We start from the raw sequence: 12,791 nt of genomic DNA on the forward strand, positions 1-12,791 counted from the left end.
GTACCATATAAGGGGGTGGATATTATAATTACTGATACTTTTTTTGTCTCAAGAATTTATTCAGCCCAGGACATTTATGAACAGGAAGTACCCTCATCTAAATTTGCATCCGATATCTAGGCAAGACAAGTAAATGATGTGAGAAACAAACAAGTCCAAGTTCTCAAAGTAACATTTAACAACTGTAATAATATATAAATACATCTAGAGAAGAAGATTAAAGTACCATGTCAAGGTCCATGATTTATGCACTGAATCAGGACATTAACCCAGATCTGTGATTTAATATGGCCATTGAGATTCTTGTGGTTGAATTATGTAGTTAGCTTATCTTTGTAATTATTTCAACAATATTAAATAATAAACGGTGTGGTCCTTTTTACTCTTTCCAGCTCCCCATGACTGACAGCACTTTCAAAAGCAGCTCCCTGTGCAACTCAGTCAAGAGTTCAGTGCTTCGTTCATGCCTGGAACAGCTTTGCCTTTCTTGAAAAATATCAGAAAGGCAAGGAATGATGCATGGCCCCAGGAAACCAGCATTCTGCTGCAGACTAATCAATCAGCTAACTCAACACTACAACCAACAAAGACCCAAGAAGAGGCAGAAATGGATACCTTGAAAAGCTGTGCTGAAAGTGACAAGACCTCAACCCTGCAAGTCCCAGGCATAACATAGGGCAAGAGGCTGCAATCCGTTGACGGAGGAAAGAGGGTGGGAAGCTAGTTAAAGTGACCCATTTAATTAAATGGACAACTGACTGCCAGAGACGAACAAAGGAAGGTGGCATTCCAAACACACACACACACAAAACAAGTAGAGAGCAACAAAACAAAAAGTAACGAAGTTCAAAATACACTTTGCACCAAAAACATGAATAATTTTTGGCTGAGGTATTGTAGGTGAACGTGACAGAGCTCACTTTTCTTCCTCTATTACTTGGGAGCAACGCAGATTAAAAATAGGGGATATACTGGCTGAGTTAAAGTGCCTTTTTTATTTACACTTTTTTGGCTCTCTGTGTGCTGTTTCAATATAACCCCTGGCTACCACACAGCTGAGTGTATATTAGTCCAAGATACATTACATAAAACTCTATTTAGATAGATCGGAACATTATGCGATAAGAGCAAGTTTATTTAGTTGGGGGGGGGGGGGAGAGAAAAGAGGGAGACCTGAGCATCCATCTTTCTGAACAAGTCAGTGCAGCTCCATTTTACAAAGGAAGCTGGAATACCTATATGGGAATTAGCAGTTATGGCCCAATCCTGCTCCCAGTTAAGTCAATGACAAAACTCCCATGGATTCACCTGAGAAAGATTGAGCCAGGGTGAAATGATGCTTTGTTGTGTGTGCGTTTTCCCCATTCCTTTGTAATAAACCAAAACTGAAAAGGCATCCTGACCCTTAGAAAATGCCATAATTGTAATTATATAGTATTACAGCTTAGTGGGAAAAATCTGCCAAGTTTTAAGAAGCAAACACACACCAAAAATAAAAACTATACTTAAAAAAACCCTCTGAAGTCTGTTAAAGTTGTTTTTTATTAAACAAGACAACAGGGACTGCAGCTGTTTATTTATCCATTAAAATCTATTTGCCCTATGTGCTAAATTGTTCCAAGGAATGCATTTTTTTAACATGGCTATAGCCTACAGGATAAAAGAGTAATGCTCTCTGCTCTTTTTATTGTCAACTTCACAATAAGTTTCAAAAGATTCTCAGCATTTTAATAAGGTTTTATACACATACACACTGTGTGTGTGTGTGTGTGTGTGTGTGTATTTTAGGATTGCTATCTCCCTGATTTAGGCATAAGAGCTTGCCCTAGAACAGTGGCTCTCAACCTTTCCAGACTACTGAGCCCCTTTCAGGAGTCTGATTTGTCTTGCATACCCCCAAGTTTCACCTCACTTGCTTGCTTACAAAATCAGACATAAAAATACAAGTGTCCTAGCACACAATTACTGAAAAATTGCTTACATTCTCATTTTTAACACATAATTTATAAAATAAATCAACTGGAATATAAATATCGTACTTACATTTCAGTGCATAATATATAGAGCTGTATAAACAAGTTATTGTCTGTATGAAATTTTAGTCTGTACTGACTTCGCTAGTGCTTTTTACATAGCCTGTTGTAAAACCAGGCAAATATCTAGATGAGTTGATGTACCCCCTGGAAGACCTCTGCATACCCCCAAGGGTATGTGTACTCCTGGCTGAGAACTACTGCCCTAGACCAGTGGTTTTCAAACTTTGTTCATTTGTGGACCCCTAAAAATTTTTTTAAATGGAGGTGTGAACCCTTTTAGAAATCTTAGACACAATCTACAGACCCCTGGGGGTCCACAGTCTACAGGTTGAAAACCACTGCCCTAGAACATATGCATAGCTCAGTCTCCAGTCATAACAGAAGATAATCTGTTTCCATCAAACACAATTTCAGATTTGCAGTTTTAGATCACATAACACTAAATTCAGTGCGCGTTCATCTTTGCAGAAGGGATATGACAAATTTTTGACCCATTATGCTTGTGAATTTTTCTCGGGTTTATTTGCTTGCTCTATATTTGGTTGATTTTTTCACACCATGTACACTTTAAGGGACATGCTGAAAAACTAAAATGATTTCCAACAATCAATATGAGCCTGTGCTGGTTGCAAGAAAAAGCAACCAGACTGGTCATTTGATTACTGCATATCTAACTGAGGAAAGCAATGCAGCAGGGTTAATCCAAACAAAGTTCCCATGTGAGAACTAATTTTTGCTGAGCTTTGGGGGTTTGAGATTAAGGGAACTATCATGATGTAACATTTTCATTTTATATCTCATGAGCAATAGCTGTTTACTAATATCAATGAGAATTGTACACAGATGGTACAAAAAAGACTTTTCACCACTGCTAACGTAAATAACAAACATATTAAAATTCATCACGTGTAAAGGCAAAGTGATCCTATACATATGCTAATTAGCATATATATGGAAATACTATCCATTCATTGTAGCTTTAACTATAAACCATATTTATAATTTACAGGATTACCTTATGCAATAAAGCATTTATATGTATACATTTTTCCTTTTGACTAGAATGATTTCTATACCTAAAATGCATGTCTCCCTTTATTCCTTCACTAAAAACAAAAAAGAAATACTTATATTTCACAGTGCATACCAGTCGTCCTACGTTCCTCACTAACTGCCACCCTCAAAAGCTTTTGCAGAAAAGAAGCTTGTTGTGTAATCTAAAACTGATCTACTTAGTATGCTGCACTGGTACAGGGGAAGCCTATATAATGACTTGAGGTTCTCTGTTTAAAAGTGTTTCTTTTTGCTGTTTGGTGACAACCATGATAAAACTGTAGAAAGGTTTTATTTTAAAATAGTCTTTTCATTAGCCCAATGGATTTGTAGCTCTTGAGAGATTAGTGCTAGCACTGAAAACTGTGAAGATGAGATGAGTATATCAGTAAATAAACCACTGACTGTAGACCCCATGTCCTATTTCTTGACCCTCGCGACTTTGTAACTTAACAACAAAAATGCATTCAAACATAAACCTGAGACAGAAGTCTATAATATTGGACTAGGTAGGAAAGAGGAGGAAAGGGAAAAGGGTTCAGGTTTTAAATACATTAATTCAAAGAGTACATCAGGATACAAAGCATACGATTTATTCAAGGCTAGCTGACTAATGGGTTATTGATTGCTTTTGCTTCTGGATGTGTGGGTTCAAATGTTTCATGACAAGCCCAGTGGTGCCAACCTATTCTTCAGTGAACTGTGTATATGCATGTTCAAAACAGCCACAGAAATGGGCAATACTGGCAATTGTGTTTAGGAGAGGCCCAGAATTACATTAACAAGAGCGGTTGCGAGTTAAGGATTCAGGTTCAATGACACAGCTGGGTGTAACTTCTGACCAACACCTGACGATAATATATCTCCTTCATGCCAGTCCCATTAGAAAAACAAACCTATAAAGAATCTGGCATTCAGGAAGTAGATAAGAGTTCAGAAGCATGTGACCCAGACACCGGCTAGTTGCCTCCTAGCCTGCTTTCCCTCCTGGATGTCTTAGCAGAAGTTTAAGTGGGGCATCCCTTCTCCCCGGGGGGGGGGGGGGACGATTCCACAGTCAAACCCACTTTGCTTATTTTGTCCTCCAGCTTCTGCAGCCCCTCAGATCAACCTATGCAGTTGTGAGGCTAGTTTGTGTTAATGAGCTTGGAGAAATAGGTGCTGGAACTAGGGATACTCAGGCACCCCCTGGCTTTCAGTGGTTTCCATCATATAAAGCGTTTACATTTTGGTTCAATGGCTCTAGGTATCTCCACTATACAAATTGTTCCAGCGCCCCTGCTTGGAGGAACAAATAAGCAGTGCTTAATTTGTAATGAAAGAAGTGCCCAGGCTCAAGCAATTAGGTGCTGGGGCTTAAGCAATTTTTTTACTTTCATAACTGAGGCAACAAGCCCAGAGGTACCAGGGCTATGAACGGCCAAGCCTAGAGGTGCCGGGGCTCAGCCCTGGCACAAGTTAAGGACTGCAAATAAGCCAAATGCCCTGGAGCAGAGGCCAGGGGTACAGTGCGGGAGCGGTGCTGCGGGAGGGGGACGCCCAAGGGGGAGACCCCCTGCTTCTTACCTTGCTCACGACGTTCTGGACGAGACCGGCTCTGATCAGGTAGTGCCACTCGTGGCAGTGGCATTGGCTGGCGTTGTCTCCCGGCGGCGGGGTGGGCAGCGCCGGGGCCCCCAGCATCCCGGCGCTGCTGCTCTGGCTGTGGTTAGCCAGCCCCCGGGTCAAGTTGTCCGTCCCGTTGCCCTGCCCGTCCGGCTCCCGGCACCAGAAGTCAGGCTGGTCCAGCAGGAAGGAGTCCGAGAATTGGCTGAAGCCGATGAAAAGGGCCGGGATCCAAGTGAGCAGCACCAGGGTCCTCTGGTACCCGCAGCCCAGCCCGCCGAGGAAAGGCAGCACCGAGCCATCGTAGTCCAGCAGCAGGGGGCTGCAGGAGCCGGCGGCAGGCGGCGGCAGGGTCTGGATCTCCGCGGTCGCGGGGGGAGCCACCGCCAGCGTCGCTGCTGCTGCCGCCGAGCCCGCCTCCCCGGCCGGCAGGGACCCGTTCTCCTCGGGCAGCTGCCGGCCTCCGCCAGCCGCTTCGCGTCGCCGGTCTATCGCCATCCGGGAGCCTCACATAGAGAGCCGAGGGGGGTGGGATGGGGCCGGGCGCTTCAAAGCTAGCGCGGAGCTACCGACTGCGCCGCGGGCTCCGCACGCCCGGGGAGGGCGACCCGAGCCGCCCACGCAGCCCAGGACCCCCCTGTCCTGCGCTTCAAGCCGCGCTCGGCCGAGACCCCCCCGCCGCCAGCCGCCGCAACCGAGCCTGCCCCAGCCCCGCACAGCCGGCGCCGAGCCGCCTCGGGGAAGCCTCTGCAAAGCCGCCTCCGCTCCGCACGGCCAAGCTGCGGCTTCCCTGCCCCAGCACCCGCTACGGGTCCCGCGGGCAAGCCGGGGGCAGCGGCCCCGCAGGGCAGAGCTCACGGCACCGCCTGGCTGGCTCCTTCCAGCCCCTGGCCCCGCACATCTGGCTCCGCGCCACGGGGGGCGAGTCCCCCCACCTCGGGGCCCGCCGGGCTGCGGGAGAAGCCCCGAGAGCCGCTGCGCCCGGGAGAAGCTCGCTCCAGTGCGTGGCGGCGCCTCTTCCTCTCTCCCGAGGCTGCAGCTCGCCTCGGCTCCTGCTGCTGCACGTACCGGGGAAAAGGGGCGGGGAGCGTTCCTCACTCCCTTCCGCGTGCGCCTCTCTCGGCAGCTTCAACCTGCAACGCCAGCCCCCTGCCCTCCCCGGAGGTAAAGGTAACAGCGGCAGCACCTGCGCTTGGCGCCCGGGACCTAAGTGGCAGCCTGGCTCCCCCTGCAGGGAGCAGCCGGACCCAGCCCTTCCCCCACCCCAGGCACCTCCACCGGCAGCCGAGCTCAAGCCATGATCAGCAGAGGAGGAAGAAAATCCAGCGCGCTCACTGGACACCCTGCCAGATCCGCTGAGCTCCTGCGCCTCCTGCTGCTGCTCCAGCTAGGAAAGTGGAGGAGGATTTAGGAGCTTGCGCTGAATTGCAGCAGGGTTTGGCTCAGACAGGAGGCGGTGGAAGTGGTGTCAGCCAACAGCAGCAGGGGGGCTCTGTGTGTGGGGGGGGGTGAGGGTCAGCGAACGTAGCAGCTTTGACACAAGATCGACTCACACGTCACACTCACGCACACCCCTCTGATCGCTTTGGTTCCTCTCCTCCTCACTCTATTACCCCCAGTTTAAAGGAATCGGAGTGGGTCTTCGTGCTAGGCGTCCTTCTCCTGGAGTCTCTTCAGTTAAGCACGTCCCGCTAGGGTATCTGTTTTGGCTAGTATTGAGATATCAGTCTGGTCTCTTAAAGCTGTTTAAGTGTACACAGGCAAATGGCTTATTCGCTGTGATTTGATAAAGAGATTCCTTTATTCCCTATGGGTTGGAATATGACATTGTGTTATTGCAAGGAGAATAAAAACGGGTAGAGTTAAAATGAATCCAGCCTAATAACACTCCATTCAGGTGGCCAAGATAGTGTCACTACTGCAGTAGAGGTAGTGCTGTATTTTACATCATGTATATCCTCCGGGAAGATCACCAACATCCCTTTATAAATTATAACTCCTTTCACCCACCCACCAGCTCTGAGGTAGGATGGAAACGCTGAGTTGGATAACTGTTGTTACATTGGGCATATGTCCTTGTAAATGAGTTCTGTGAACATGTTTACACCACAACACAAATTATACTTACATGGCATTTTTCACAGAAATATGCAAAGCCCTTCACAATTAACTCATTTATTAGTGGTAGGAGCAAAAAAAGACTGGAACATGAAGAATAGTTCCAAGGTTAATAGTTGTTCCTTTCTAATTAAAAGGGGGGTGGAAAAGAACATTGTTACAGGTCTTTGATCTATAGAGTTATGTGGTTATTTCTATGTGAATTATTTACTCTATTATGTCTATTATTCAGTAGGGTAAGAGTCCTGCAGCTTGCTGGTTCAGAAAACCTATGAGAAGCCAAGTTACAAAACCACCCTGAGTGGCTGAAGAAGGGAGATTAGATAACCAGAACATAAAGTATAACTGATGGGGAGGCCCAGAGGGGTCAAAGGCAAGACCAGAGGCTGAACCAGAACATTCTGTCTCTAAAGCCTATACAGATACAAAATAGTTGGAACTTGGAAGATGTATGTGCATAATTTCAAAGAAAATGGCAGTTGAAAAATTAAATTACAAAAAATCATTACCTGTGTTAATCTCTGAGATAATTAAAACTAGGCTTGGCAGAATTCAATTTTTATAATTTCAATGGAATTATCAATGTTTATTTTTAAGTATTTTTGTATCAATTTAGATTTTCACCGTTGTGCAGAATTATCAGTTTTAATATTTTTTTCAATTTTTATCGATTTAAATTTTTACAACTGTTGGAAATGATAGGGGGATCAGCAGGGCCAGCTCTGGCTTTTTTGCGGCCTGAGGCAAAAAAGCCGCCCGCCGCTCCCCTCCCAGCGTGGCAGGGGAGGGCGCTGAGCCTGCCGCGGCTCCGCTGGCGGCCGGAGCCCCGGGAGGAGGGCGGAGAGCCCAGCCGGGGCTCCGCTCTCCCCAGCGGCCGGAGTCGGAGCACCGCGCCGTCCCCCTACAGGTGCCGCCCCAAGCACAAGCTTGGTGGGCTGGTGCCTGGAGCCGGCCCTGGGAATCAGACAATGAGGGGGTCTGATAATTATTCAATGACAGTAGACATTGAGATTCAAAAAGTTAAAACTGTACAACGATTAAAACACAAATTGTCAACGTCAAAATCTAAATATACAAAGTAAATATCCTTAAATCCAACTCTAAGAAGTTCTCAGCAGCCTTTTTCTTGCTTTACCTATCTGTAAATTTCAATTATCAATGGAAATATTTTTTCATCTCTTTGTCAGTGTATGGTGAAACTGACATTCACCAACATTTACTAATAAAATCTAATATCTAAAAGTAACTGTAAATATAATTTACTTTTCACAATAAATGCTGATAATTTTTTTCCCTTTGCATTTCTCTATGCTGGGAGAAAGGCTAGTGAGTTTTACTTTTGTTTAGTCAATTTCACCTTCTGGATTTTTTCTCCCCAGATGCCTTTGAGAACAGCAGAAATTTCAAATGTGTGGAAATCATAAAAACAGTATCGACAATGATTCTGCAAACAATGGCGCATGTAGACAGTCTGAGTTCAGTATGTAAAGTTACTTCACTTGTAAAAGTGTTTGTAAGATTGGGGCTATTTCTAGTACATTTAGGCAAACAATTTATTTGTGAATGGCCATTGATTTCAATGGGAATTAGGTGCGTTAATACCTTTCAGGGTCTAGGCCTCTGTGGCAGAAACATGGATAGAATCCAGTTCTCCAGGGCAACATTCAACTACCTTAACCATGAGACCAAATTTTTTCTTCCTGCAATTCCCTGCCTGATTCATTATCCATTTTCCTACCAGCAGAGGGTGAGGAACCTCAGTGGGCCACTCTGTACTCCTCTCTGGTTCCATGGCCCACCGGGTTGGTGGCTCGTCCACGGTGCTGTGAGCCCAGGCATGTACCTGGTGCAGTTCAAGGACTCCCCCAACACCTGTCCCTTTTGCGGTGAGACGGAGACTCTGGTGCACATCTATATAGGGTGCATCAGGTTGCAGCCCCTCTTCCAGCTCCTCCTGAACCTCTTACTGAGGTTCTGGTTGCATTTTTGCTCACATCTCCTGACCTATGCACAGCCCATCCGTGGCCCCACAAAGTCACAGGACCTCCTCCTGACACTGGCCAAGATGGCCATCCATCACTCCAAGAGGAGGAAGTTTGACGGGAAGTGCTTCACAACTGTGGGGCCTATTTCTGTTCCCTTGTCCAGTCATGCTTCTGAGCAGAGTTTCTCCATGTCCACTGACTTCCTAGACCCCTTTGAGGAACAGTTGGTGCTGCCTGGGGTTCTCTGCTCCTTATCCACCTCTCAATCACTCATTTGTTACCTCTGATCTCACTCCCAGGCCTGTTTTTTTCATTTGTTGCCCCAAGAATCAATTGTAGCCTGGGCTCAGTGGTTCCTCCCCTTTACCTGAAGGGGAGGGCCTACAGTTATGGATGTGCCTAGAGCAGCCTGCCCCAGTACTACAAATAGTACTAGGGTGACCAGACAGCAAGTGTGAAAAATCAGGACAGTGGGTGGGGAGTAATAGGAGCCTATATAAGAAAAAGAGCCAAAAAACTGGACTGTCCCTCTACAATCGGGAGATCTGGTCACCCTAAATAGTACATGTATTCCAACTCCTGCAACAAATGAAGCGTATCAGCCTTAATTCTGGTGTTTCCCATTTTTTTAGTGTTTGATTTTGAAACATTAATAATGTTCTTTTAATGAGTTTTTTGTGTGTAATTATAAATTAGTTGTCAAACAACACAATACAAAAAGGAATTTCTCAATCAGCACAGTAAGTTACTGAACAGTACATACAGTCTTTAGACTTGGTTAGGTTTGTAAGTCTTAACTGAATGTATAAATCAAACCAAGTTGGAATAAAGTCAGTTCCGTAGCTTTTTTTAAAAATCCTCAAATGTTTACTATTAAATGGTCCAGGGTTTGAGCTGGTCTCCGAGCTCAGAAACCACAGGCTTTGAGACAGTCCCCATTTGACATGCCCCCCAAGCATGAGATGATCGCCAATCTTCTAATAGTAACAAAAATGAAAATATTTTTCAGCAGAATGGCTGTGAAACTGCAGCCTGGTGACTATATTTTAATTGAGATACGATGATAATGGTATAGAATATTAGCTATCAGTTCATGAGCAAGAAAAGTGTATTGTTACTTGTAATGGGAACTGCTGGCTGCTAGATTTTGAGGGTCACAGTCAGTTTTACTTTGTAACGTGATTTCTAGAGCAAGGAAAATATGAACTACACCCAGTACACACCTCGAGGGTTATGAGAGTAAAGTAGTCAGAGGTGCCCTGAGGGAACTCACTGACTCAGAATGCAGACAGATAAATTACACCTCACATGCTACAGAAAGTACCAAACAAATGTAAGGACTGTGACTTAAAGCCTAATTGCCTCAAATGTATTAATCACCATGTTCCAATCTCACAGGACTACATTGGTATATTTAATAAAAATAGAGCTTGTAATCAAGGACTTTGTTGCACATGAAATATTTCCCTGCACTTTCTCCAGGTTTTTGTTACCCCTCCAAGTAGGAGACATGCCTAATGGAGAGTTTTCCTTTACAGGAGAAACCCGAAGTCTGTTACTCATCCTGTTCTGTAGCTGTGAAGGGAAAGCGGCTTAATCCAGCCAAAAGTTGCAACCAGTAAAAGATGATAATGAACTAATTATTGTAACTGGTGCTAGAAACTATCCATTTCAATAGCACTAGACTTATTTAAAAATATGAGTCTTCCCCTGTCTTCCCCCAACACTTGCTGATGCAGGGAGCCCTATTACAATAGCCCTGATACAACTCTGCATAACAAGGGTGCATGGTAAGAGTTTGGGGAGGCCACATAGGCGGTGAGCACCCTTTGTACTGTGGAGTGAAGAGGTTGGGCATGGGGGAGGGGTGAGTTCAGAAGCTCTGCTGTCATACAGCTCTTCCAGTCTTGCAAAGGATGCTCTGACTCCAAAATCTACTCCAGTCATTACCCCGTGGAATCAGCCATAAAGCAAATGGCCTTGGGAGAGGAGACATCCTCCCAGCTTCCACTCCATGGCACATCCCAGATCCCAGTCCAGTCACTGGACAAGAGTATTTGGCAGAGAATTTTGGCTTATGAGGCCATTTTTAAGTGAAATTACTATGGGGAAAGTGTGTCAAATTGACAGCTCTGAAGACGTAAGTGCCATCCTCAGAACAAACACAGCCTGAGCAGTATTAGTATAAATCTTCCCCCAATCCTCCCTCCCCTGCCATTTTTCTCCGATTTAGAAACATTTCTGATACTGGAAATGCCTATACAATTCTTGGCCTTTCTCCCGAAGACATCCAACAAAAGTGCCAATTGCAAAGGGGGTTTAGACACTACCCACAACTGGAACAGAACCCATCAATTCCATTTTATCCCGCTCAAACAGATATCAGATGGCAGTAACTTTGAGTCACTGCTGCCAAGTGCTGGGCTCACCCTGGAGACCTACAGGTCAACATTTGAAGTCTTAAAATTACTAAGGAACAGAATATTGATCCAAAACAAACTGTTTACACTGGTACATGTACCAATTACTTCTTTCTATATACGCTATGTGTGCGCTATGCTTTACACCTTGTGCACCTAAGATTTCAGCATGACCCTGTTTCTTTTATAACCCTTCCATTCTCTGCTGAACAATGATGAAAGAATAAATTAAACTTTATTTTGTATAGACCAATATCCCAAGTGCTTTGTAGAGTTAAACAGCAGCTGCAGGTGAGAGAATTATGAGATAGAGGGCTAAGGGAAAGTGATATTGTTAGCCCATTGTCCGCATTGTCCATACTTAGACAATCTGGGAAGAGAAGAAAGGCTGTTTTGAATGGCAAGTCCTACAGAGAAGGCTCTCACCCCAAACTCAGCCAGACTGTATAAAGAAACCAAGAAGAGGGCAGTACTCAGTCTGAGGAAAGTTGACAGGGGAATAGAAAGTAGAATGCCCACAGGACTGCACAGGATTGGGGCACAGGGAGGCATTAAGATACTTGTATGCTTTCTGGATCCTGGCTAGTCACCCTATGCATTGCTTTAGCTTGTTGCAGTAGCCATTGGGCCCAGGACTCTAGCTGGGCATCATCAGGACATTGGGACACCCTACATATACATCCAGCTGATCTATATCAGCTGCAAGACTGGCTCTATCCCACCCAACAATCCCCTTACACTGGAGTCATTTTCCTAAGGCCAGCAATGCCAGCGGAGCACCACCCAGCTCAGGATTTGAGTCTGCTTGTGTCCTAAATGGGTATTTTCAAAATAGTCAGGTGGGAGTGTATATTCTCCCCTCATTGCGTACTAAATGAGAATTATACTATAGGTAAGCCTTCACAGGGAAACAAACTGTCAACTAGTTCAAGTTAAAGAGAAAGACTGTACTGGGCTTTAGCACAGTGTTTGGTATTTGTTTTCATTAATAAAATTGTTATTAAACAAACAATTATACCACAAATGGATAAATACTAGAGTTGTAAGGGGAAAAAATAATGCTCTCTAATGTTTATATTATGTGTTATTTCGTTTTCAAAGGATTTTTTCAGTTAAAGTTAAGAGATTTGCACTGATAGGTTAACATTTTTCTATTTTCTAGAAGCCAGGCAGCCAAGTAACCGTAGATATATGATACAATCAGGTCTGGCAGATTTCTGATTCTAGATGTAACCACTCTTCTACACCTCAGCCATATAAAGGATCAAACCTTCATTCCAGTACATTGCTAAAGTTGCCTCATCTCATAGGGCCCAATCCTGGAAAGTTGCCCACTGCCTCCTTCATGGTGCTAATTCCAAGCTCACTGAAGTCAACAGGAATGGTTCCACTCCCTTTAGATCAGCTCCTGTTGAAGTCAATGAGAGTGTAGGGCACTCGACTGCTTGGAGGTGCTGAGCATTTCACAGGAGTCGACTCCTAGCACCTGCTTCTGCTCCCTATGAAATAAATAGCAAAATTCCAGGTAACTTCAACTGGAGCAGGATTGGGCCCCTAGTGTATAAAATCAGCCA

At 44.9% G+C, this 12,791-nt stretch overlaps 1 protein-coding gene across 1 annotated transcript in view; it reads right to left on the reverse strand.

Annotated features, from left to right (window-relative positions):
- SLC22A23 (solute carrier family 22 member 23) overlaps window positions 1-6,143 on the reverse strand; it is a 180,629-nt gene extending 174,486 nt beyond the window's left edge. Inside the window, exon 1 of the mRNA XM_034762240.1 lies at window positions 4,656-6,143. Within this exon, the coding sequence (XP_034618131.1) occupies window positions 4,656-5,192 (537 nt within the window). The 5' untranslated portion in view covers window positions 5,193-6,143. The remainder of the gene's footprint in view (window positions 1-4,655) is intronic.
- Between the last annotated feature and the right edge of the window lie 6,648 nt (window positions 6,144-12,791).

This window comes from Trachemys scripta, chromosome 2, assembly GCF_013100865.1.
Source record: "Trachemys scripta elegans isolate TJP31775 chromosome 2, CAS_Tse_1.0, whole genome shotgun sequence".
In the NCBI taxonomy this organism is placed as follows: Eukaryota; Metazoa; Chordata; order Testudines; family Emydidae; genus Trachemys; species Trachemys scripta.